A 26,766-nucleotide genomic window follows, 5' to 3' on the forward strand; every position below is an offset into this window, starting at 1 on the left:
GGGTTGCTTTGTCCATTTAAAATTGCACATCTCTTTTAAAACTCCCCTGCCAAACTTATCGTTTAATTAGACAGCCGAAAAGATTTAAAATCAAAACAGCTTAATGACGTCATTTGCTTCATCTTCTTCCATGAGGTTCACACCTCAGATGAAGTTAGGATGGGCCAGGGACTACCCTAGTCCCTTGGTGGCTCCACCCCTGATTGCCCTTGTGTTTTTGGGTTTTAATGTCAAGTCAGAAGTTCGTATGTAAACATGTGTCAACTATCTACTGGATGGTTAAATTATAAGATAATTTCGATCATAAGCAGTTGTGTTTTAAGATAATTTCGATCGTAAGTATCTATATATATAGGCTAAGTTGCACGGACACGGACACGAATACGGTGACATGTGACATGATAGATAACACAGAAAATCTCAAAATAAAATACGGACAAGACTAGGACACCGTAATTAAAATATAATAAAAATATAATAAATATTATATATATTAAAATTAATACTTCCATGTTTAATGATGTATAAGAATTTGTAATTAATAAGGATTCCTGGTGATAAAGCCTCTAAATGAAATGTGTAATGCTATTTACACATGATTTTTTATTTCTCATACACTCATGTTAATTTTTGTCTATTGATCTTCTTTACTTAATTCGATCCGACAGTAAAAAATTAATATAAGTGTGTGAATTAAAAAAGAATGTGTGGAGAGCATGAAATATGGTTACCTCTATGTTTGACTAAGCATATCCTACATGGAGAGAGAAACAAATAAATGAACAAAAAAAACAACATCATTTATATTTATAAATATAAAGAAAAAAAAAATTATTATGTTTTTTATGGACTATTAGTTTTTATCCTTTTTTGCGAAACATGTATTGTTGTGCCATCCAAATCAGCCCACACATAACCAATCAGCCTTTTTCCCTTTTTTCAAACAAATTTGTGCTATCCAAACATGCCTTATCCCTCACTGAAATACTACCAGCCTTCCATCCCCTCCACTCACAACAAGCCCATCCCACATTCAACCCACCTACCCTCCAACCGGTGTCTCCACCACCACAGTGAGAATGCCCCAAATGTTTCAGTGTACAACCCGTGTCAGGGGCATATTGGAACTTGGAACTTGTGAGGGACTGAGAGTCCCACATTGCCCATACACAATTGATATCATAAAGAAAACCTTGAATAACAGCGTACGGTTGACATACCCAAGAACCTTTGAATCCGTTTCCACCAGGATAACATCAAAGCCTCTCTCCACAACACTAATTAAGGCTGCACGTAATGCCTCTGCCTCCGCCATCAAACTAGATTCACATGCAACATTTCCTACACCATTAGTCGCTCTAAAAATCCCTGCCAAATCCCTTTCCACCCAACCAAATCCTCCCAGTCCCTTTTTTTTTATCCAAGCACCATCATTATTAAACTTAGTCGTGCGAAAAGAAGGACATACCCAAGTAGAAGGCAATTCCATTTCCACCCTTTCACACCGCCGTACCTCAACCGTCCGTGTGCCATCAATCTTTGGTATATCTTCCTGTAAGTTTGTGAGTGTCAAGGAGAACGACTTCTGTTTCTCACTCTAACCCATGTTTCGGTTATGGGTTATCACGTGGAGAAGATTAAGCTATTACTTGGCTGAGATTAAGAGTCCTAATAACATGCAACTATATTCGGTAAACCTTATCATGTTTTGACAAGAGTTCAGCAGCAAGTAGGACTATTATGAAACCCTAATAATATCCGGGTATCAGTTGATAGGCCTGATATCAAGGATGAATGGCTATATATTAGGAGGTCCCCGCACTCACAGCATCATCCATTATGAGGGAACCCTATTCTAGCTGGAACTCTAGCCTGTTGAGTGTAGAAGATCTCCTCTTCATCCTTCTGTAGAAATGTCGAGTTCTTCCTCAAGTAAGCACTCACTTCTCTCACGTATGCATGTTCATATATGTATGTGGTTCTATGCATGCAGTTCGTTATACTCTTACATGTGGTATCAGAGCACAAACTGTCATGTTTAGAATCCTTACGCAAGATCCTGATTAAACAAATTGTGATCCTGATAAAAGTCTTCCGCATATTGAAACTGATGTTTTATTGACAATTATCATTGTATGTTAGTCTATTGAACTCGCATCCATGTTTCACTTATACATAGACACGCACATAAACATATATACATATATATGTTTGTTCTGCAAAGTTTATTCGCAGAAAATGAAGGAGAATCTCCGGACCTTGAAGAACTATTGTCACTAATGACTTGACATCCAAACCGCTTTTGTGAATCATGATCAATTTCAACTCAAAAGTGTTTGAATCATGTATTCTAGTACCTATTCATGTTGAACATAATGATTCAACTGATGGTGAATATATTTTGAGATAATTCTAAAGAATTCTTATATTCAGTCATGTTTAATTGGTGTATAAGTAGGATGCAAAATCATGATCCAAGCAATTTTATCTGCTCAAAAGTGTTAAAATTGTCTAGTGAATGTGAAACCTTGTATTTCAATTGTGGAAATCCTAATATAATTAGTTTTCGATCTAAACATGTAACTGGTATTATATGTTTTACGATGCCATTAATTGTTCATATTTTGGACTCTTAATGATGAGCTTATGAGAACAAATAACAAATAATTATGGTTGTTGCAGCTATGACTTCTCTCAACTACTCTAACATTGAAACCCTAACGGGTTCCAATTACAAGAAATGGAAGGAGGACTTGGAGATAGCTCTTGGCATGATGGATTTTGACTTGGCTCTAAGGGAGGACAAGCCTGCTGCACTGACTAATGAAAGCACAACAGAACAAAAGTCGAAGTTTGCTCAATGGGAGAAGGTAAACAGGATGGCTCTTATGATTATGAGAAGGTCCATGACAAGCAGTGTGAAAGGTGGCATTCTAAAGAGTGACAGTGCAAAAACATTCTTTGACGCCATAGGGAACAAGTTCAAAGAATCTGAAAAAGCTGAAACTGGAAATTTTCTCACTAAATTGACATCCATGAAGTTCGATGGTGTTGAAAGCATAAGAGAACATATTCTGAAAATGTAAGACATTGCACAGAAGCTGAAAGACCTGGAGCATCCATTGACATACCAGTTTTTGGTGAATATGGCACTGAATTCCTTGCCTGCACAGTATGGCCAGCTAAAGGTGTCGTACAACACTCAGAAAGCAACCTGGGATATTGATGACTTAATTTCCATGTGTGCACAGGAAGAGTTGAGGCTGTCAACTGATAAAGTGGAGACTGTGAACTTTGTTCACAATGCAAAGGGCAAACATGTTGCTGTTGATCAGTCATCTGTGACTGCTGGTAAGTAGAAGAAAAATTCAACCTTTTCTTCTTTTAAAAATACTAATCCTCTTAAACGATCTCAAAAATTTAAAGTCACAACTGAAGCTCCAAAGCCTTGTTATTTCTGCAAAGAAGTTGGTCATCTAAGGAAAATTGCATTGGTTTTAAAAACTGGCTGGTTAAGAAAGGGCTGCTCAAAACTAAAGGAGAGAAATAATGAGATTTACAATGTTTTCGTTGGGAATGGGAGCAAGGTAGCAGTCGAGTCTATTGGCAATGTTTCATTAAAGCTTTCTTCTGGTTTCATTTTGTTTTTAAGTCCAGTACTCTATGTACCTTCTATGAGAAGGAATTCGATTTCAGCTTCTAAGTTAGTTAAATCAGGTTATACTTTTGTTGGTGACAATGAAAGTGTAAGACTTTTTCATTCAAATAAATTGGATACCTTGCTTGGATATGCTTCTCTTCAAGTTGATATATGGCAGCTTCAATGTGATTATTTACATGAATGTTTTACAGTCTGTCACATTGGTTCCAAAAGATTATTTCAAAGTGATGATTCTCCCATTCTTTGGCATAAAAGACTAGGACACATATCCAAAGAAAGACTTGTGATTTTATCAAAACAAAATCTTATACCAAAACTTGATTTTGAAAGCTTACCTACTTGTATCGATTGCTTCAAAGGGAAAATGACCAATACCAGAAAATTAGGATCCACAAGAAGTAACCAACTTTTAGAAATAATACACACTGATGTGTGTGGCCCTTTCCCAAATAAAACCATCTGTGGTAACTCATATTTTGTCACCTTCATTGACGATTTTTCAAGATACTGTTATGTTTTTCTCATAGCTGAAAAGTCTTATGTTCTTGATTGTTTTAAAATATACAAAAATGAGGTTGAAAAACAACTTGAGAAGAACATTAAAATTGTGAGATCGGATAGGGGTGGTGAGTATTTTGGCAGGTTTACAGAGACTGGACAACATAAGGGAGCCTTTGCACATTATCTTGAAGCATCAGGAATCGTTGCACAGTATACTACTTCAGGCACTCCATATCAAAACGGCGTGGTAGAAAGGAAAAATAGGACTCTGAAGGACATGATTCGATCCATGTTTTCAAGCTCCAAACTTCCAATTTTTCTCTGGGGAGAAGCACTCAAAACAGCCAACTATACACTGAATAGGGTCCCAAGCAAATCTATCCAAGTTGTACCTTTCGAAGCTTGGACAGGTAGGAAGCCAAACTTCAATCATTTCCACGTCTGGGGATGTAGGGCTGAGGCTCATTTTTACAACCCTCAAGAAAGGAAGTTAGATCCACGAACTGTAAGTTGCAGATTCATTGGATATGCTGAAAAGTCTAAAGGCTTCAAATTTTATTGTTCTGATTCCCACACTAGAATTCAAGAAACCAACAATGCAAAATTCATTGAGGATTTAGAAGAAGGTATTGTGCAACACAGCAGCACATATTTTGAAGAGATTGGAGATGATTGCGATCAAGCTTCAGCAACCATGCATGCACCGTTGCTTGTTAACCAAAGCAGCTTGTATTCCCTTCCCGTTGTTCTTCCAAATACTCAATCACAATATAACACGTTCATTCTAGAACCTGCACAGCCACCGGTGGACAATTATGATACTGAACAACAAGTGCCTGAGCAACAAATTCCTGACCCAGATGTTGCTCAGTCTCTGTGTCAAATGCAGCTGCCCTTAAGACAATCTAATAGGCAAAGAAAGCCTGTGATTATACCAGATTTTGTCTATTGACAAGAGACTAAATACAATATTGGCAATGAAGACGATCCCATCATATTTAATCAAGCTGTCGAAAGCTCGAAAGCAGAATTATGGCATGCTGCAATGGTTGAAGAACTTGCAGCTATGGAAAAGAATAAAGTTTGGACGTTGGTGCCACTCCCATGCAATGCCAAACCCATTGGGTGCAAGTGGGTTTTCAAAACCAAAAGAAATGTAGTGGGAAAGGTCGAATGACATAAAGCTAGGCTCGTGGCTAAGGGTTTTACACAAAGATAAGGCATTGACTATAATGAAACCTTCTCACCAGTTTCATCCAAAGACTCTCTGAGGGTAATTATGGCCTTAACTGCTCATTTCAACCTGGAATTACATCAAATGGATGTAAAGTCAGCGTTTCTTAATGGTGATTTGTTTGAAGAAATAGTAATGGTTCAACCACCAGGTTTTGTGGAGGAAGGGAATGAGTATATGGTCTGCAGGCTCAACAAATCCATCTATGGCTTAAAACAATCATCCAGGCAATGGTACATTAAGTTTGATCAAGTTGTTGCTGCTTTTGGTTTTGAAGAAAACAAAATTGATGACTGTATATACCTCAAGGTCAGTGACTCGAAATTTATATTCTTGGTACTATATGTTGACGATATTCTATTAGCTAGCTCTGATTCAAATCTTCTGCACACAACCAAAGGCATGTTGACTGAGAGTTTTCGTATGAAAGACCTTGGTGAGGCACATTTTGTTCTTGGTATTGAAATAGAGAGACATAGATCCAAGAGAATGCTAAGATTATCTCAGAAGACTTATATTGACAGAATCTTGAAAAGATTTAATATGGAAAAATGTGCAGGTGGCGAGCTTCCCATTGCAAAAGGGGATAAGCTAAGCACATATCAATGTCCCAAAAATGATCTTGAGAAGAATGGGATGAAAGATAAGCCTTACGCTTCACTTGTTGGCAGCATCATGTATGCCCAAGTTTGCACTAGGCCTGCTCTAGGGTTTGCAGTCAGTGTCCTAGGACGTTTTCAATCTAATCCTGGGAATACTCACTGGACTGCAGCTAAGAAAGTACTAAGGTATTTAAAGAAAAAAAGGAACCTGGCACTAGTGTATCAACAAGTTGAAAAGTTGGAAATGGTTGCATACTCGGATTCAGACTTAGCTGGCTATGTTGATGACAGAAAATCTACAAGTGGGTATGTTTTTCTTCTTGCTGATGGTGCTATCTCGTGGAAAAGTTCCAAGCAAAAGGTGATTGCTTCCTCAACTATGGAGGCAGAGTTTATTGGTTGCTATACTGCCACCAAACAAGCAATCTGGTTGAGGAATTTTATTATGGGACTAAAGATTGTGGACTCGATTGAAAAACCTATCACTATTTTTTGTGACAACAAGGCTGCAGTCTTCTTCTCTAGAAATAACAAGAGATCCATTACTTGCAAACTAATGGATATTATGTACTTGAGTGTAAGAGATGAAGTCAGAAAAAGGCTAATCAACATAGTTCATATAGGAATTGATGCCATGTTAGCTGATCCAATGACTAAAGGCTTACCCGTGGGAGTGTTCAAGAAACATGTTCACAACATGGGTATGCGAGAAGATTTCGATTCTGTTGATGAATGGGAGTAATATATCCCACTTGTTGTTTCTATTAATAAGTGGGAGTAGTAACTCACTTGCTGTTTTGTTATGTTTTCTTGCTAATTGGATGTTTTCATGATGTTTTGTTCTTATAACTATCTTATTGAAATTATATGAGCCATGTGCTTGCATGTGGCTCGTTTCAGGAGTTGAATTTTGTTTATCAACCTGAAGTATTTGAATTTTGTCAAACAACACAGTGCCCATAGTTTGAATGCTTGTGATGATAAAATGCACATGTAGAAGGAATTACATACTGTGTCTACGGTCCAGTATTTAAAGCTATGCGTGACAAGTTGTTAAAGGTTAAAGTTGCAGTTTCTATGGACTAGTGATCACAATAATCTCGATCAATGTAATGTCGTTCTTCTTGGACACTCAAGTGGGAGAATGTAAGTTTGTGAGTGTCAAGGAGAACGACTTCTGTTTCTCACTCTAACCCATATTTCGGTTATGGGTTATCACGTGGAGAAGATTAAGCTATTACTTGGCTGAGATTAAGAGTCCTAATAACATGCAACTATATTCGGTAAACCTTATCACATTTTGACAAGAGTTCAGCAGCAAGTAGGACTATTATGAAACCCTAATAATATCTGGGTATCAGTTGATAGGCCTGATATAAAGGATGATTGGCTATATATTAGGAGGTCCTTGCACTAACAGCATCATCCATTACGAGCGAACCCTATTCTAGCTGGAACTTTAGGCTGCTAAGTGTAGAAGATCTCCTCTTCATCCTTCTACAGAAATGTCGAGTTCTTCCTCAGGTAAGCACTCACTTCTCTCACGTATGCATGTTCATATATGTATGTGGTTCTATGCATGCAGTTCGTTATACTCTTACACTTCCAACTCCTGCCATTGTTGTTGAAGCATCCTAATAGTATCAATAGGATCCACAGTTTTGTTTTCAAAGACTTGGCGATTCCTACACTTCCAGAGCCTCCATAATCCACACACTACCCACCACATTAATTTGTCCTGATCTTGCTCTTCTTCATATTTGTTGGCTATCCATTTCCATACTTCAATGAAATTGTCTCCGGGTATCAGAGAAGAATCCAATTGTATAGAACTCCCAAACCAAAACACCCTTGCATATTGATAATGAAAAAATACATGTTCTTCCCTTTCCTCAGCATCACCACAATGAGGACAAACTATGGACATCTATTTGGCGGTTGTAGGTACTGCAAAAACTTAAGCATTTCATCTGGCGGTGTTGTAAAAATGTTTTAGTTGTTCGTGTTAATTTGCATTGTCGGCAGAAAACTAAGCACTTGCATAGAGCCGACATTTGTTAAGCATTTTTACAAGAAAAATAAGCAAAACCTAGTAATTTAATGGTAAAGATTGCCCCCACCTAAAGTCCATAAATAGTGAGAGTGATAGCCACCTAGTACTCCAACTCCATATGTTACTTGTATCAGTATTTCTACAACTATCATTTATTTATGTAAGTGTTTCTTTAAGTGTTTTTTGCAAATTTATTATTTATATTTTGAAACAACTAATTAGGGTAATCACTCTAACATGTAGTGATATAAAAATACTTCAACGTCAACTGAGAAGCATCTAAGAACACATTCCCAGAGCTTCTATGTGTCGGTCCATTTTTTGTTGTTGCCTAGGGCTCCAAAAATCTCATGAATGACCTTGTTTATCCTACTGGTAGTTGATGTGCACATATTTATGGTATTAAAAATTAGTCTATCTTTAGTTTTAACAAAATTGTACCTACAAAATAATTAAACACCTTTGATCAAAGACCAAAGCCACGCGGCCAAGCGAGCAGGGGGGGCCCAACAGTGGGTGGGGGAGAGGGGGGAGCAATGGATCTTCGACACATAAAATCACTTTCTCTGAAAAGAGAGAAAGTTTAGGGCTTGATTGTAAAGTTTCACCTTACTTAAGATGTGTAGAATGAGGGGTATTATAGGGAGATACCCGACCACAAGTGCAGGGATTGCTATGCCATGTGCGGATGTCAAGTTGACCAAGGTGTGTCATCCATTGGATGTAGTAGGAAAGTATCTTTATAAAGTTGAGGTTTGTTTGTTCTTTTTTTGTTTTTGCATTAGTGGGAATACCCTAAAAGCCCACCAAACCACACAGAACTTTGAAACTTCACAAAAATGCAAGTCTAAAAAAAACTCAAAGTTAAAGTGTCGGAGGAGTCTCCTTTAGCCCACTCCGTAGTGTTCGGTTAACAACTTAGAAGACTCAAACCGTAATAAGTGCGGTAACGAATGGCGGGCTACGAGCACAGGGACATGGCCCCTTGACTTGGAAATCTAGTGCACCATATGGCTTTCGGAAAGCTTATGCAACCTGAAGGTTGTAGGTTATAACATTCAAACCCAGACTCTATGTCATTCGAGATAATGATCTCAGGACAACCCAGGAATCATCTGAGGGGTGGCTCTAAGTCCCAACCCTGAGTATGATCACTTTTATCCCAGACCAACGTCCTAAGTACGTTATGCAACACCATGTGTTAAACATGTGTGAATGAGGCATCCATATTAGGAAATCCTTAGGATGAATTTTATTCCAATGGAGCTTTGATGCACAGAAATGCCTTCACCAAGTCAGCTAAGTGTAGTTCGATCGGAAACGCTCTAGTCCAACTCATAGGGTCTGACAAAAGGAGTCAAAATGTTCTTTCAACCCATATGCAAGTGACCAAGTCCCTAATGAACTTTCGTTTAAGATTCACTAAGGATGAATCAACAATTTGGATTGGAAAGGTAGCCCTTGCTTAGTTACACGTTGCAATATCTAAAATTCTCATACTCGAAATGGGCAAGGCGAACGAAAAAGCGCACGATGACTTGGCAAGTGGACTCAGTCGAAGCAAAGAACCTCAAATATTCTGGAGCACATTTTATGATTTTATCTAACGAATATCTACATTTGGTCTAATCGACTTTTGTTAGATATTTTACATGTTTTTAGGTCAGTAACCTTTCATTTTTCCAAATTAGTGTTAATTTCGGACTTAGTCCTTATCATCCACACAATTTGTTTCCACATCATGATTCAATCTTATTCTTGACTTTGCTTGGGTGGTCATTTGTTTGTGGAATGTGAAAAACCTTTTCTCTGTGCAAAATAAAGTGAAAACTGCCCTAGAGCACTTAAACCATGCATGTTTTTGTGCGGTGTTTCTGTAAAAAGGCCTTTAGGTATGTGTTGTACCATATATTGGGCCTCACTACTTAGTCCATGATTCATGTAAAAAGGGAGAGAACCCCTTATTCTATAAAAGGGATCCTTCACCTTCACTTTAAAGGAGGGCAATGAGAGCAAAGGATGGTAAAGCTAACCTCCATTCACATTGTAACCCTCAATTTACATAGCGAAACCATATTAACACCAGTGTGAATGTAGCCCCAACTTAGGGTGAACGCAACGATACATCTTTGTGTTCTTATGCATTTTTCTGATTTACGATGGGATTTACGTTGGTCCAAAGTCTCACTGATTTTGTGCATCCATATTTGGCGCATCCGTAGGAATCAATATGAAAAGTCATGTCGATTCTTTCTCATTTTTTTTCATTTCACCACTATGAAACCCTCACAACCTCCCCCACTCCACTGTGAATTTATACAAACATAGAACCAAACCCCTGGACAGTCACAGCAAAACCCAAATTTCAATAAAAACTCAGAAATCGAATCTTGGAAACCCATTTATGGCTTGTGGCAGCTCCCACTCTCTGACCACCATTGTCCTGCTTAACATCGATTAGTGCCCCACAGTTTGGGTGAAACGGGTGATCTACGAAGCCTAGCCCGAACCATCGTCATCGGACTCGAAGAACGACAACACACCTAAAATCTCTCTTGCGGTTGCCATGTGTGATTGCAACTTTTCGAACATCTCCTCATGACACCTCCCCCTCACCAATGGAATTGGGGACTCGGACTGTCATCCTCACTGAACTTGAATGATGCTGACGTTAGAAAACTTGCCAGAGTAGCTCTCTGAAATTGGCGGCCATGTCCACCATACCAGTAACCCACAAAGAGGAAGAAGATAAGATTCTTCTCCAAAGTCATTATTATTAACTTATTATTATTATTATTATTTTATGATTACTTTATTATTTTTATTGTGACAACTGCACCACAAATATTCTATGGCATATTAATATAAGAAAAACTAATGAAAATAGCTTCAAACCTTTGCATTTTAATAAAAAAACCATCTACTAACTTTATTATAATGAAATGGACAAAAGAATAAAAAAAAACTCCACATGCGCTAGGCGTACGTACCCCCCACCCCACCCCACCCCATCCACCTTCACCCCCTTCTCCTCCCTTTCCATTCTTTTTTCTCCTCGTTGTCTTTAGAGTGAGTTTGTTTGTCTGTTTGTTTTTTTTTTTTTTTCTCCTTCTTAGAACATGAGAAAGACTTCAAATTGAATACATTTCCAAGTTTTATTTTTGTGGTGTTGTTTCCCAATAGTAGTCAAGGTGACGAGAGATTTTTCAATATGCCCGGAACACGGGGTGGTACACCATGTGTCTCTATACAAGTGGTGAGATTTTTACATTAAAAACTTAATAACATAAAAAATAAAATTTCCCACCATTTACATAATAACACGTGTTGTACCACTTATGTTACAGGCATAAGGAAAAATTTCTCCAACATGACACCCAAGCTAAAGAAATTGGATGGAGAGCAACATTTAATTATTGTAGGTATGTGAAAAAATGTGAGGGAATTTTAATTTGGTCATTGAAAACAACTTTTTTAAATATAATTAATGAGGACATAATCTTCTCAAGGTTTTGATCTAAAGGATCACTTCTGGTTCATTGTTTTCGGCATAATGGGTACTTTTACAGGACCAAAAAGGATATAAGTTTCAAACCTTATGAAAATGAACCAAAAATTAGACACTATTTATAAAACTTGAGCAATAAGTAGACACTGTTTATGAAACTGGACCAATAAGTAGACACTATTTATGAAACTAGACCAATAGGTAGACACTATTTATAAAACGAAACCAAAGAATTTCGCACTATTTTTAAAACTAAACCAATAGATGGAAACTATTTATGAAACTGGACTATACGCTATTTATGAAACTAGACCAAGAACTAGACATTATTTATGAAACATAACCAAGAACTAGGCACTATTTATGAAAGCAGACCAATAACTAGACACTATTATGAAATAAGACCAAGAAAGAGACACTATTTATGAAACTGTACCAATTACTATACACTATTTATAAAACTGGACCCAATAACTAGGCATTATTTATGAAACATGACCAAGAACTGGGCACTATTTATGAAACTGGACCAATAAATAGTGTAGTGCCGTTCAATTTCATAAATAATGTTTAGTTTCATAAATAGTATTTCAGTTTTATAAATAGTGTTCAGTTTCATAAACAGTGTCTGTCCCGCGCGTTAGGTTTTTCTTTTAATATTTTATATATTAAAATTGTGTCATTTTCATTAAAATTTAATTTCATTTTTCATTTTAATTAAAATTTAAGGGTTTTTTTTATTAATATTTAATTTCTTTTCATTAAATAAAGTTATAGCATGATTGGTTAAAATAACCTTAGCCCAAGCCCTTATTGACACACCTCGACCCGGGATGTCCACTAGGACTCCAAATCGAGCTGTGTTGGCCAACACCTGGAAGGTGACGAAGCCATAAAGTATGATGATGTGGAAAAAAGTGAATAAATTTAAACCTAAGAGTGCCTAAAAACCAGAGTGCGTTGGTGAGCGGGAATGAACCCACTTCACACGTGACGTTAGAGCATAAGTAAGTACAGTAGAGCGGATTAAGAATCATACTCTCGAAAGAAATCTCCAATACTAAGATTTGCCACGAATCCTCGATGATAAGAAAGCTTAGCTAATAAAACCTGAAAGGTGAAAACAAAACAAGGGTGAGCGGCCCTGGAAATAAAATTTTAATAGAAACCTTCTAGAATGTTATAACCCCTCACTGCAATACCTGTATAGTTTCCAGAAAATCATACCACGTATCCATGTGAAATCAAAAGTATATCAATAGTAATTCCATAAATATACCACGACACCGCATCCCATCAGCAATATAAATAATCATGTACTCAATAATCTATATTAGCATGCAAGTAGGAATCACCTGATGTGACCTGTACAACCGCACTCATAACTCATCAATCAATGCTAGCACATAAGTCGGAGTCACCTATAGTGACCTGTACGACTTACCCATATCTCATCAATCAATGCTAGCATATAAGTCGGAGTCACCTATAGTGACCTGTACGACTTACCCATATCTCATCAATCAATGCTAGCACATAAGTCAGAGTCACCTATAGTGACTTATACGACTTACCCATATCTCATCAATCAATATCCCGGTAATATGTCAGCCGGATCCACCTCTTTTGGCCTGTACGGCTGAACCCATAGCTCATCACATATCTTTACACACGAGTCGAAACCACCTTTAGTGGTCTGTACGACAGGCTAGGTGTAAATAATTAAGCTCAAGTGTTACGATCACATGAAGGCTGTGCGAAGTATCGCAAGTCACCTACGAGTCGGAACCACCTAATGTGGTATGTACGACAGGCTGGCACCTACCTTGAATCAAAGGTGAGAGTGTGGTGCAGGAGGTGAACGATCACGTGAAGGCTAAACCCTGTCCTCGAGGGAGAGCATTAACACCGGGGTGTAGGGTTATAAGCTCTAAATGCATCTATTATGGCATGTACGACTTATAGACAACTTGTACAACAATGTCGGAGTTGCCTCTATTGTAACCTGTACGATAGTGTCGGAGTTGCTTAAAACATAAATATAGTCATGCCATCACTTAATCGTTTCAAATAAAATGTAATCATAACCATGCATCCCACATTTCACAACATATACTCACCTGAACTAATCTGTGCATCCTCCGTTCACCTTCGTACTTTAAAGCATTCACAATAATTATACGCAATAATATGCTTATGGACATGCCCTGATGCAATCCAAAACTTAACCATATCGTAGTGCTTCCATATATATATATATATATATTTATAAATAATGTGGCATAAAATGCACAATCTATAACGCCCTACTCCCGAACTATACATTTTTGAGAATAATTATCGGTGACAAGCTCAACTAAACACTAATTTAATTAACTATCAATACTTATGATTCTTTACTTCCATCTCTCGATCCTTCACACAATGATTTATGACCAACATCCAATCACTAAATCATAAAGTTAAATCTCACATTTTCTACCAATGTCCCTCACATTGCACAATTTCCCAAACAAGGCTATTGTCTCAATTATTTAGTCTCATTTATGGTATGGCTGCATCTAACGTCTCGTTCGATTGCCTACGTACCTTAAACAAGGATCAAGCCATTCGTAGTTCGTATTAGTACTTAAAAGCATTCACAGTAATTATATGAAATAATCAATTTATAACCGTTTGTGGAATTATCAATCATATATATATATATATATATATATGATAGAAAGGAAAAGACCACTTACCTGAGGTCCGCGCTATGACTCCCTAACACGAATATCGAGATATCACGAACCATCGTTGCCTAGAACAATTATCAAATCACATTTCAGAGTCCTTACCGATAGAATACATAATTTATATAAAACGCATCCCTATGTAATTCAATCTAGAAGACCTGCATCACAGATTTCCGATTAGTTACTTCCAAAGATGTACATTATGTTCCTAGAACAACATCCAAATGTTTCATTACAATCCAGAGGTCGAATCTCTGCCAATTGCCAAAATCAAGTAGCGGTCAACTTTTTATTTTACGAATTTACAACTCCAATTTGAGAAAATCCGTACGTCAGATTCCCGATCCGTAAGTTTCTATGGTTCTCAAATATTATGTACTATAATGTATTAATGTTTGGTGACGATCCAACGATCGGATCGTCGATTCATACAATGGCCTATTAACGTATCGTAGGGAATTTAGGTTCCAACCATCAACCTATGCCATACAATTACCAAGACTGAACTCCAAGCATCTAATTTAGCCTAAAAAATGATATCGATGGCCCCTTGGCCACGCATTGCCACACGTGCCGCCATGGGTGGCGATCGGCTGTCCCGACTCGCTGGAAAATCTAACTATTTCCAAAAATTACCAAAATTTACAGAAATGAAGATCTCAATGATTAGAGTAACTTTCATACCTGTGGCCAAGGCCAATTTGGCCTGGAAAAGCCTCAATTTCATGAACATCTGTCGGAACCCTAGGTTTGAGGGTGCTTTGATTCGTCCTCAAATCAACTTCGTCGCTCCAACCAATGATTGAACATTGTTTCTAGGCTCAAGGTAAGTATATTGGTGGTGGCAATTGAGAGAAATCATTGCATAAATGGAAGATTGCCACCAAGAACACCATGGTGTTGCCGATGTTCTTGCCACGAAACCAAGACCAAATCTTGTCCAATTTGTGTAAAAAAATCGAAGAGGAATGATTGATGAGAAGTTCAGAAGTAGTGGGCCAGTGCAATTCGCTGGATTTTGATAGGAGAAAGCACCGAATTTCATGCATTTCTGTCGGGTTGGGTACGGGTCATGGTGAACCCGGCGGTTCTCCTCCTCCTCTTCTTCTCTCATTTCTCTCATTTCTCTCTTCTTTGATTGGTCACCCTCACATCTCTCCTCTTCTGATTTGCCTCACCTTTCCCTCATTTTCCTCTCTCCGGGTCCAACCTGTGCACTCTTCATTCCTTCTCTTCCGTTGCCATCAGGCAGTCTCTCATTCTCCCTTTTATTTTTTATTTTTTTTATTTTTTTTCTTCCCTTTCATTACTCTCAAATAGCCTTATATAATCATATATTTTGAATGCAAAGATATAGAGAAGATATAAAATAGTAATATACCCACCTTGGATCACTATAGAAATATTTCATACGTCTCACCATACATTGATCAATGAAAGCCAAAAACCTTCACCTCTAGGGCATTTTCAAAATTCACACTTTTAAAATTAATAAAAATGTAAAATTTGGGACGGGTTGACACACTTATCATGAAAGCTCCCATTAATATATTTCATTGAATCAATTGTCATACAACTTCACTTAGCATGCTATATTGTTATGTTTTATAGCATGAAGTTGTATAATCAAACTTTTTAAGTATGCGTATTTATTTAATCTATGTATGACAATGTCTATAATATGTACACATTGACTATTGATTACTTATATACGATGCTTATGCATTTTATTGATTAACCAGGGACCAAAATTATGGTAGTCCGCACTACTGAGCCACATGCTTTTGGTGACAAAATTGAGTTTGAACAGGGACCTCTTATTTAACCGGACACCTGCTTACTCAGACACTCGCTCAATTTGACACTTATGTGTTTGGACACCTAAGAGCTCGAACACCCATTCATCTGGACACTTACAAGATTGGACACCCACAAGCTTGGATACCGTTGAGCTCAAACCTTGACTCACGGACCCAACTCAAAGACCCAACTTGTGGACCCAATCCGTGGACCCGCCATATAGACCCATTATGTGAACTCGACAAGCAGACCCGACTCACATCGAGAATCAACTCATATTGAGCACACGCTGACGTTGATTGCATACTTGCAACGAGGAACGCCACGAATCGTGCTGCCTCGCAACCAGCATAGCCTCTAGCTGAGCAATCGCCTTGCCGCGAGCACTGCCTATAGCCGAGCAACCTTACAATGTGTGCTACCTCTAGTCAAGTATCGCTTCATGTTGGGCACCGCCTGAGTACCGGTTCTAGACGACATCTAAGCACTTTAGCCCGCACATGGATTGGATTTGAAGTCTCTATCCAAAAGACTTTCTTGACTGAAAACTTGGGGGACTATTGTTGTACCATATATTAGGCTTCAGTATTTGGGCCTCACTACTTAGTCCATGATTCATGTAAGACGTGAGGCAAACCCTTATTCTATAAAAGGGATCATTCACCCTCACTTTAAAGGAGGGCAAGGATAGCAAATGATGGTAAAGAGAGCAAACCCTAGCCTCTATAACCTCCATGTACATTGTAACCCATTTACATCGTGAAACCGTATCGACAACAGTGTGGATGTAGCCCCAACTCGGGGTGAACCACGATATATATCTTTGTGTTCTTATGCGTTTGTCTGATTTATGGTTAGATTTACATTGATCCAAAATCTCACCAATTTTGTGCATCAACAATATGTATTATTAGAGTGATAATCCTAAACTGCATTTTTCATCACAACTATTTCATTGGAAAAAATGTTTTTAATATGTATGTTTATGTGTGCGTATATGTATATGTGGCTGTATGTGTTTGTATCTGTGTGTATGTATGTGTGTGTGTTAAAGTATGTAAGTATGTATGTGTGTGTGTTAAAGTATGTAAGTATGTATGTGTACATGTATTTATGTGTGTGTGTGTATATATATATATGTTTGTATGTGTATATGTATTTGTGTATATATATGTATGTGATTAAAGTTTTTTATACTTTTTAAGTTTATGAAACCTCTATGTATGTATGTATATGTTGTATATGTATGTATATGTATATGGTTAAAATTTCCTATAGTTAAAGCTCATGGTATGTCTGTCCTAATAATTTGCATAGTTTTCCGTCCTAAGATAATGGCAATTGATGACCTATTGCTATAGTTTTCCTCTAATTTTCTGAAAAGGGGTTGTTTTATTGCAAAAAGTAGGGCTATGCTCCAATATGTTTAAGACTCGAAGATTTCTACATTCGTCGACTTTATCTTCGAATTCAGGTATTGATCTTCCTTCTGGCTGTGTTTTTTAGGCTATTTGGTTTTCGTTTGTTTATTTTATGGTCCTTTTTGTGGTTACAGTGCATGGGCTGGTCTACTAAACCACCCGCTCCATTTGCCTCTTTCTTTCTTCTGACAGAATTGTCTCTTTACAAAAAAAAAAAAAAAAAAAAAGTCGTACCCAGTGCACAAGGCTCCCGCTTTACGCAGGGTCTGGGAGAGGTGAATGTCGGCTAGCCTTACCCCCATTTATGGAGAGGTGAATGTCTCTTTACAAAAAAGAAAAGAAAAATCTTTCTTAAACAAAACAAGTTAATAGAAATCAACTGACATTCCTTTCGTGCTATAATACATGGTTAGAGAGTTTATGAATCAGTGGTCCATGTATTGGTGTTGTGGGTGTTAGGGGGCATTTGTAAATAGTTTGAAGTCTTTAAGGTATATAGGTTTGCGGATAAAAGAATACCTCACCATGGTGTTCAGTTAAGATCTTGCTATCTTGCATGCCTATTAGTGATGTTGATGTTAAGGAGGTACATATGCATATTCGCTCTTGTATGGTCATTATACAAAGTTTATTTTTTGGAAATTCTGTAGTCCATAAATGCATATACATTGAATAATATGTGATGATTCCTTTGCAGCACCACAAGACATGAGACTTCTGGAACCAGTGAGAAGTTTGAGTTCCTCTGGGGCCACATCCATTTGGATTTGGGGGCTTATATCAAGCACAAACAGGAACATGCATAGCTTTAACTGCTAACCAGCTAAGGGAAGTTGCTAGATTTGTTACAGAGGCTAAGCCCACTGCGGGGCGATGCGATGCTTCAATGGCTCAATATATACTGCTTTTACTTTTATTCAGGAGTTTCAGAATTGGGACATGGCATGGGCTTTGCCAGCATTATGTCATGCTTATTAGATTTGGGTTTTAGCTAAGAAGGTAAGACCAATAATCTAGATTTGTTTGAATAACAAGATATATGCTTTGACAAATATATATATATATATATTCCGATTGTTCAGAGAATCAGATCGGTTTTATTAAGGACAGGTCGTATTGATGACCAAGAAAACTCTGGAGAAGAAGCAAGCTTCAACGCTCCCCAAGACAACAGAGCCGTCATTGTGGGGAGGGCAAAGAGCATCCAACGCAAAGCGGCCTTAAATTCCCTTGTTTCGTCGTGGCACACCCCCCCACAAGCACCCCCCGGCTCAGGGGGGACCAGAAAACGCCTTTCGTTTTCCCCCCTTCGTGCATTTTTTGTTTTGCTTTAAAAGATATGTGCTACTAAGAACCAAATAGAACTTTTGAGTATATATATATATATATATATATATGCTTTATTTCGTGATTGGTTGTTGATATGTTGGGAAGACGGATTAATTAAGACTATTACATGTGGTTTTGTAAACTGTTTTGGTTCTTTATTGAACATTAGGATGTAAATAAATTTTGATATGAATGAGAATAGATTTTAATATATTTCACACTTATAACACAATTTTATAACCTGCAGCATCGCACGGGCTCAATTTCTAATAGATAACTAAAATTAGACCTATCGTCCCCCTATAATTCCACACAATGCAATTCATTAATCCAGTTTATCCATAACCACTACTACCAGCCTCTACAACATTCTCATCATAAACTCTCATCTTTGGACTCATTCTACCAACTTTAATCAGCTTTTACAGCAAGCGAAGAAGGAACAACATCTACAGAATTCACACTAGTTTCAACGACTTCATTTCTCACTTTTGACATGACTACAACCTAGTTTAACACAAAATCATTCACCCAGAAATTTCAATCATTATCATGAAATCAATAGTTATCATCAATACAACCAGATTAAACAAATCATCATTTTCAAAAGAATCAATAGAGTAACTAAAATTATAATTAAATCCATCTACCATTATTTTTTCTAATGATAAAAAGATTCGATATTAGAGTGCTAATTGCTAAGAAGTCATCACTCGAAGTGTTTACCCCTAATCATGCTCCATCATCTTGTCAAACTTCATTCAATCTTGCACAAGGTCAGCCTAAGCAACCCATTTATCTTAGGGCTGCTTACCACATCCTTAAATAGTTTCTCATCCTTTAGATTTTCCCAGCCCATTCTCTTTGACGTAAGGATCACAGTGGTTCAGCCCTCCTTATCAGGGTTTTCCTCCTCTATACTTTATTTGATTCATCATTCTTCGTTTTCTCTTCATCCACATTTGCAGCACAAAGGGAGCACAACATCACATCCTTGTGCAAGTTAGACTTGATATCATCATCGACCAACATATCCTCATGCTAGACCAAGGGCTCGTCCTCAAACACACTATCTATCATGAAACAGCCATTGTTAGCTTCCACCTTAGAACACACATGTCCCTTAAGCCTTCTCCTACCATAATAGAAACAAACTTCGAACAACTTTTCATAACTAACTTGTACATGATTATCCTTGTCATGCTTCACTATCAACACTCTTTTCTAAAGGAACCTAAGGTCCACCTCCAACAAGATTTGATAAACAAACCATTGAGTCCCTGAGTGGCTTCATCACCTTAATCACACGGCCATTTGGTTGCGTGATATCCTTGATGATGTTTTCTTCCTTGTACTGCACTACAACTCTAGGCAGCCTAGCCTAAACCTCCAACTTGGTGATCATGTCAACATCCTTAAATTGAGTGGTCCACCTTTCCAAGTGGAATATCTTCCTACAAACATACCATGGCCTGTTGTTCAGAACGAACTTTAGGTCATCCTCACTAGTGAATTCCAGAGTAAACTACTTCACCAATCTAGCTTCCAAATGTTGACCAAGCATTTTCTCCATGAGCATAAGAGATTGTATGTGCTCCACATTGATTGAAGAACACGGATTAATGCTGACTCTGGTAACTGCTTTCTCCATAGTGAATGTACTCCTAGGTCTTCCAACAACGACTGGCTCTTGACCAGGTTGAGGGATAGGGAAATGGTTTTCCCAACTAGGGACATATTAATCGGTGCAAATTCTGGGCCTATGAGTTAAGAGGGAGAAAAAGGTAGTGATTTGGGGATTAGCCATGGTAGAAGAGGAATGTAGTAAAGTAACAAAAGACTGAGGGGTTAAAAAGATGAACAGCAAAAAAAAACCCACCCAATACATAGATGAAATCAGGGGAAAGCCAACCGCCAAAACAAAACAAACACATAATAAAAACCATTACCACACCACATTTTAAAGATACTAAACAATTAATAATTAGCAAACAATGAATGGAATTAGGGGCTAAAATAGCCTTAATGATGGACAAGCCCCCATGCCAAATCAAATTCGAGCAGAATCCAGCTCCCAATGTGACTTGGAAAACCAACGGTTTCCAATAAAAGCAAACTAGATCTCGATTAGTTAAAAAATAAATAAATAAGTAAAATGTTACACTTAAACAGTTTCACAACTCCACGAAACCAATTAATCGAAAAACCAACACTCAGGTCCAAACATCTCAATAAAACACATTGACACAAGGATATTGATTTTTTTTTAGCCCAAAGCAACTATTACGTTTAGGGTAATACAAGGGAGACTAAATTTAGAGACTAAATTTTGGAAACTAAAGGACATGGAAGACTATGATTGGTTTATTACTTAAACTTTGATAAACACGCTCATTCCTAAGTTTGCAAATTTAGTCTCCGTAGCATTATCCTTACGTTTAACTTAAGGAGTTTGTTGCAACCTAATTGCTTTTACATGTGTGTGTTGTGTGTGATCGTGATCAATGGCAAGTGATAAAGGAGTGGCTGGACTGAAATTGGAAGGTACGGCGTCTGGCTCTACTCACAGGTCAATTGTCAATCCCGTGGTTATTCAAAGTAATGCTTCAAATTTACCAAATACCGTAAAACTCAATGGACCAAATTATCCACTTTGATCCAAAGTATTGGAGATGCATATTGTTGGGCGTGGAAAGAAAGGGTTCGTGACAGGGAGTATTAAGGAGCCTAAAGAAGACAATGTCGAATATGATGCTTGGGAGACTGGGAATGCAATTGTGAAATGATGGTTGATTGATTCCATGGATCCTACTATCATGGATTTTTTCATTCATCTTCGTACTGCTAAAAAAGTATGGGAAGAAGTTGCCCAGACGTACTATGATGGATTTGATATCTCTCAGATTTATGAGTTAAAGGTGAAGTCATTCCGACTTCACCAAGAAGGGCGGCCTATTGGTGTATACTATGCCGATCTTAAAGTTGTCTGGCAAGATCAAAGAAGACCAAACAAGATGGAGTGTGCTCTTGACTTGAAGACACTTCGAGAAGAAGTTCAACTAGACCGTGTGTATGCTTTTTTAGCGGGACTTGATGATATTTTTGACAAGGTCTGTAGTGATACTTTGAGAACTCAGCCTCTACCATCTGTGGATAAAGTGTTTTTAGTAGTTAGGCAGGAAGCTCAACGCCATGCTACTATGATGGGAGGTAGTGCCGCTGGAAACCAAGGAAGAACCCCACCTATGGCTATAGTGTCACAACCTCATTCTTCTAGCTGGCCCTATGGCCCATCTTCATCAACTGATTCTCGCCCATTTACTCGAGAAAATAAAGATGATTTGAAGTGTACCTTTTGTGGGAAAACCCGTCATACGGAAGATACATGTTTTTTAAAACATGGAGTACCTGAATGGTTCTCGGAATTGAAGAAGAAATTGCGTGCTAAAGAGCTGGCCGCTAACGGAGCTAGTGGAAGTGTCCACCCATGGCCGCTGCAGCAACTGGAAAGAAAGATGTCATGCCTACTCAAGGAGATCCAAGTCAAGCCTTGTTGACCCAGCCCAATCCTAGTAAGTCCTCATCCAATACAGGTACTGATAAGCAGGTTCTTTTAGCCTCTAGTTCTGAACACAATATAGGTTGGATTCTGGACTCTGGAGGAACTGATCATATGATGCTTGATAAAATGTTATTTAAGTATATGACAACGACACATCAAAAATGTGTTGCCACGGAAAATGGCACCACTACTGTGGTGACTAGGGCCGGCACAGTGGACCTCACGCCATCTCTTTCTCTACACCATGGTTTGCTTGTTCCGTCATTGTCTCACCATTTATTATCTATTCCCCAAGTTATTGAGCAATTGGATTGTGTTGTAATTATGTATCTATTTTTTTGTTTACTTCAGGATATTCAGACCAAGGAGATAATTGAGCATGACACTAAGAGAAAGGGGTTATACTATATGGATGATGTCGTTCCTGGCAGAGCTAATGCAGTTCGAGCCTCTCGAAGTTTGGTTGTTACATTGTCGGTTAGGACATGTTTCTTTTGGTTATTTAAGGTGTATATTGCCTAGTATGTTTCATGAAATAAAAGAATCAAACTTACATTGTGAAGTATGTATTCTTACTAAGAGCCATCGTGCTTCATTTTACTCCTAGTATGAATAAAAGATTGCTTCCGTTTGAGCTTGTGCATTTAGACGTTTAGGGGCCTTCGCCCGTTAATACTGTTTCAGGAGTTAAGTAGTTTGTTACGTTTGTTGATGATTGCACTTGTATGACATGGTTGTATGTTTTGAAACATAAAAGTGATGTAAGTACAATTATTCGGTCTTTCTTTTAGATGGTGGCTGTTCAATATTCCTCTGTTGTTAAGGCTCTTCGTACTGATAATGGGGGAGAATATGTTAACTCTGAGTCATCTAATTTTTTCCGTGACCAAGGAATTATTCATGAGACAACATGTTTGTACACCCCACAACAAAATGGGGTAGCTGAGAGAAAAAACAGTCATAGTTTTGAAACTGCTCTTGCATTGCTTATTGGTGGGTCCGTGCCCAAGAGTTTTTGGCCAGATGCCATCACTTATGCCGTGTATGTTATAAATTGCATGTCATCCCGGGTTGTAGAATTTTGTACTCCACTCCAAGTGTTGACGGAACATGTTCCAGTTGTTTGTACCAATACTCTCACTCCTCAAATGTTTGGATGTGTTTCTTATGTTCATATTCACAAGATTCATCATAGTAAATTGGATCCTTGTGCTATTCGGTGTGTCTTTGTGGGTTTTGTATCCTACCAGACTGGTTACAAGTGTTACCACCCTGTAACTTGCCACATATATATAACCATGGATGTGACTTTATCTGAGTCCAAATATATTTATGCTCCCACATCACCACCCTTCAATCACAAGGGGGAGGGTTCTAGTTGTGATCTTGATGGTGATTTTGAATGGTTGTATGTATAAGAGGTGATGGTTTCAGGAGGAGTGCACGGTGCTGCTATGCCGAGTAATGTAGTTGATGCTCGATCTCCTTCTGCAAAACCTGTTGCGAGTGGTCAGCAGCTTCTCACTGAACCTGCTACAAGTGGTCTGCAGCTTCTCACCGAAGAAGAGGCTGCCAGTCCATGTGTCAGTGCTGCCAAAGAGGAGTGCAGTGATGGTCAACCCACTATTGCCGAAGCTTCCTCCCCTCTCTTTAGCTCAACAGTGCCGTTGTCCAATACATATTCTCTAGATATCCCTGAGGTAAGCACTAGGGATACTCATGTACCTAATGATGTTATAAGTACATATAAATTGCCACCAAGGTAAAATCATGGTGTACCTCTTAATAGGTTCTCTCCAGAGGGAAAAGTGAAGTATCCTATAACCAATTATGTGTCCTGTAAAAACCTTTCATCTGAACATCAAGCTTGGGTGAATAATGTGGATTCAATTCAAGTACCAACTCGAGTAGAAGACACTTTGAAGAGTCGAGAATGGACCGAAGCAATGGATGAAGAGATGAGGGCATTGCAGAAAAATAATACATGGGAAGTAGTTGAGTTGCCGAAAGGAAAAAACCAGTTGGGTGCCGATGGGTTTTTACAGTTAAATACAAGGCTGACGGATCACTCGACAGGTATAAAGCAAGGTTGGTGGCGAAAAGGTATACTCAAACATACGGAGTTAATTATCAGGAAACTTTCTCTCTTGTGGCTAAGATGAATACGGTACAAGTCATTATCTCATTAGCTGCAAATTTGAATTGGCCACTGAAACAGTTTGATGTAAAAAATCATTTCTTCATGGACATCTAGAGGAAGAAGTGTATATGGATTTCCCTCCAGGGTATAGTAACGGAGAAAAAATGGGAGAGTGCCAATTACAAAAGTCACTTTATTGGCTTAAACAGTCACCTCGTGCATGGTTTGGGAGGTTCACTCAGGCCATGAGAAAGAATGGGTATTATCATAGTCATTCTGGTCATACTTTATTTGTGAAGTGGAGAAACGGTAAAGTAACGACCTTGATTATTTATGTAGATGATATGATAATAACAGGTGATGATTCAGATGAAATTGTCAAACTGGAGAAGAACCTTTCTGCTGAGTTTGAGATGAAGAGTTTAGGAGACTTGAAGTTTTTTCTTGGAGTTGAAGTTGCTCGTTCATCCAAAGGTATTTTCTTGTCTCAACGAAAATATGTTCTGGATTTATTGAAGGAAACTGGTATGCTTGGGTGTAAACCCGTGGATACTCCCATTGTGAAGAAACATTACATGGGAATTTATCCGGATCAAGAACTAGTAGATAAAGGCAGATATTAGAGGCTAGTAGGAAGACTAATTTATTTAGCTCATACCCGTCCAGATATAGTCTATGCAGTAAGTGTGGTGAGTCAGTTTATGCACTCACCAAGTGTGGATCATATGACAGTTGTTATGTGGATTTTAGCTTATTTGAAGTCGGCTTTGGGAAAAGGAATTTTGTATAAAAATTCCAGTCATATGAGGATAGAGGGATTTACTGATGCTGATTGGGCATGTGATGTGACTGATAGACACTTTACTTCTGGATACTTTACGTTTGTTGGCAGAAATCTAATTACTTGGAGGAGCACGAAGAAAAATGTGGTGTCAAGGTCTTCAGCTGAGGCCAAATTCAGAGGTATGGCGCATGGAGTATATGAAGTTCTTTGGTTATGTAAGTTACTTTGGGATCTAGGTTTTAAAGCAAATGAGGCCATAAGCTTGTATTGTGATAATAAATCCGCATGGGAGATTGCAGAGAACCTGGTACAACATGACAGAACAAAGCATGTGGAGGTTGATCATCATTTTATTAAGGAAAAGCTTCACAAGAAGATTGTGTCAATACCGTTTGTGAACTCGGAAGAGCAGCTTGCGGATATCCTCACTCATGCTATGTGTAGTAGATCTTTTGGTGACTTACTTGTCAAGTTGGGCATGTGTGATATCTATGCTCCAACTTGAAGGCGAGTGTTGCCGTGAGTAGTAAGTAAAAAGGGTATGTAAATATATTTTAAATATTAAGAATCCTTTATTAGGAAGGATATATGTGTGTCCTTTATTGTTTATTATTTCCTTATAGAACAAGGATTGTATTTTGTATATATTTCTTAGTTATGCAATACAATGAAAAAAATTAAGCCGTAAATTCAATTAATGTTGATAAGCCAATTCCACACCACTAATAGGCAATAATTCTGCAGAAAAAAAATTGTGATGATCAATAGATTGTCTTCTTTCTTTTTCTATTTCTTGCGTGCAAACTGTATGGTTCGCGACAAGTGTTTGATGAAATAGCACACTCAATATGCCTCGACAGAAACAACAAAACGTGGGCTGATTACCTTGGCAGATTCTCACTAGAAGCTCGACAAATTGGTCTGATGAAGTCATTTTAACCGAAATTATGACTCCGTTACTATAAAATTGTGGCTCCGATTGACACCGCCCAACCACATGCATGTATACATCAAAGACCTCATAAGGACGACTTAGCAGGAAACACTCTCTGAATTGCCCAATGCATGAACGCTTTATGTTTAACAAATAGAGCCACTCCACTGAAGCAGAAACATACGAAGTGTTTAAGTGACTAATTGACGATTTTTCAAAACCGAAAATAAAAATTAAAAAGAGAAACCTGCAATTAATGTGGCCATGCATGGTAGTTACAGTGAGTGAATTAAAGGGTAGGTTATGATGCGTTATTTTCATTCTGAATGCCTTTCGGTTTTTGCTAGTTTTGCTGACTGCATCAATTTTTGACCCCACACACACTCACTGCTTATTGTCAAAATTTGGTAACTCATGCTCTGCGCGCTCTCTTTCTCGGAAGCTCTTTCTTTCTCCCTCAATCTCTTGTATGAAAGCTATGGAGCAAATTAATGGTGCTAGA

At 38.0% G+C, this 26,766-nt stretch overlaps 3 protein-coding genes across 3 annotated transcripts in view; all 3 read left to right on the forward strand.

The window, feature by feature from the left end:
• Positions 1 to 1,059: 1,059 nt before the first annotated feature.
• LOC114822114 (uncharacterized) lies at positions 1,060 to 3,782 on the forward strand. The gene is made up of 2 exons (XM_029096204.2): positions 1,060 to 1,932; positions 2,683 to 3,782. The coding sequence occupies exons 1-2, from the start codon at positions 1,914 to 1,916 to the stop codon at positions 3,084 to 3,086; spliced, it is 423 nt and encodes a 140-aa protein (XP_028952037.1). The 5' UTR covers positions 1,060 to 1,913; the 3' UTR covers positions 3,087 to 3,782.
• A 17,878-nt stretch (positions 3,783 to 21,660) lies between these two features.
• LOC139193149 (uncharacterized) lies at positions 21,661 to 24,172 on the forward strand. Its single transcript, XM_070816125.1, has 4 exons — positions 21,661 to 22,386; positions 22,758 to 22,883; positions 23,198 to 23,680; positions 23,828 to 24,172. The coding sequence occupies exons 1-4, from the start codon at positions 21,661 to 21,663 to the stop codon at positions 24,170 to 24,172; spliced, it is 1,680 nt and encodes a 559-aa protein (XP_070672226.1).
• A 180-nt stretch (positions 24,173 to 24,352) lies between these two features.
• The window catches only part of LOC103444957 (long-chain-alcohol oxidase FAO4A), a 33,354-nt gene continuing 30,940 nt past the window's right edge, over positions 24,353 to 26,766 (forward strand). The window contains 4 exon segments of the mRNA XM_029096668.2: positions 24,353 to 24,482; positions 24,886 to 25,071; positions 25,213 to 25,509; positions 25,630 to 25,785. Of these exon segments, the coding sequence (XP_028952501.2) occupies positions 24,353 to 24,482; positions 24,886 to 25,071; positions 25,213 to 25,509; positions 25,630 to 25,785 (769 nt within the window).

Source organism: Malus domestica, chromosome 16 (genome assembly GCF_042453785.1).
Source record: "Malus domestica chromosome 16, GDT2T_hap1".
NCBI lineage: Eukaryota > Viridiplantae > Streptophyta > Magnoliopsida > Rosales > Rosaceae > Malus > Malus domestica.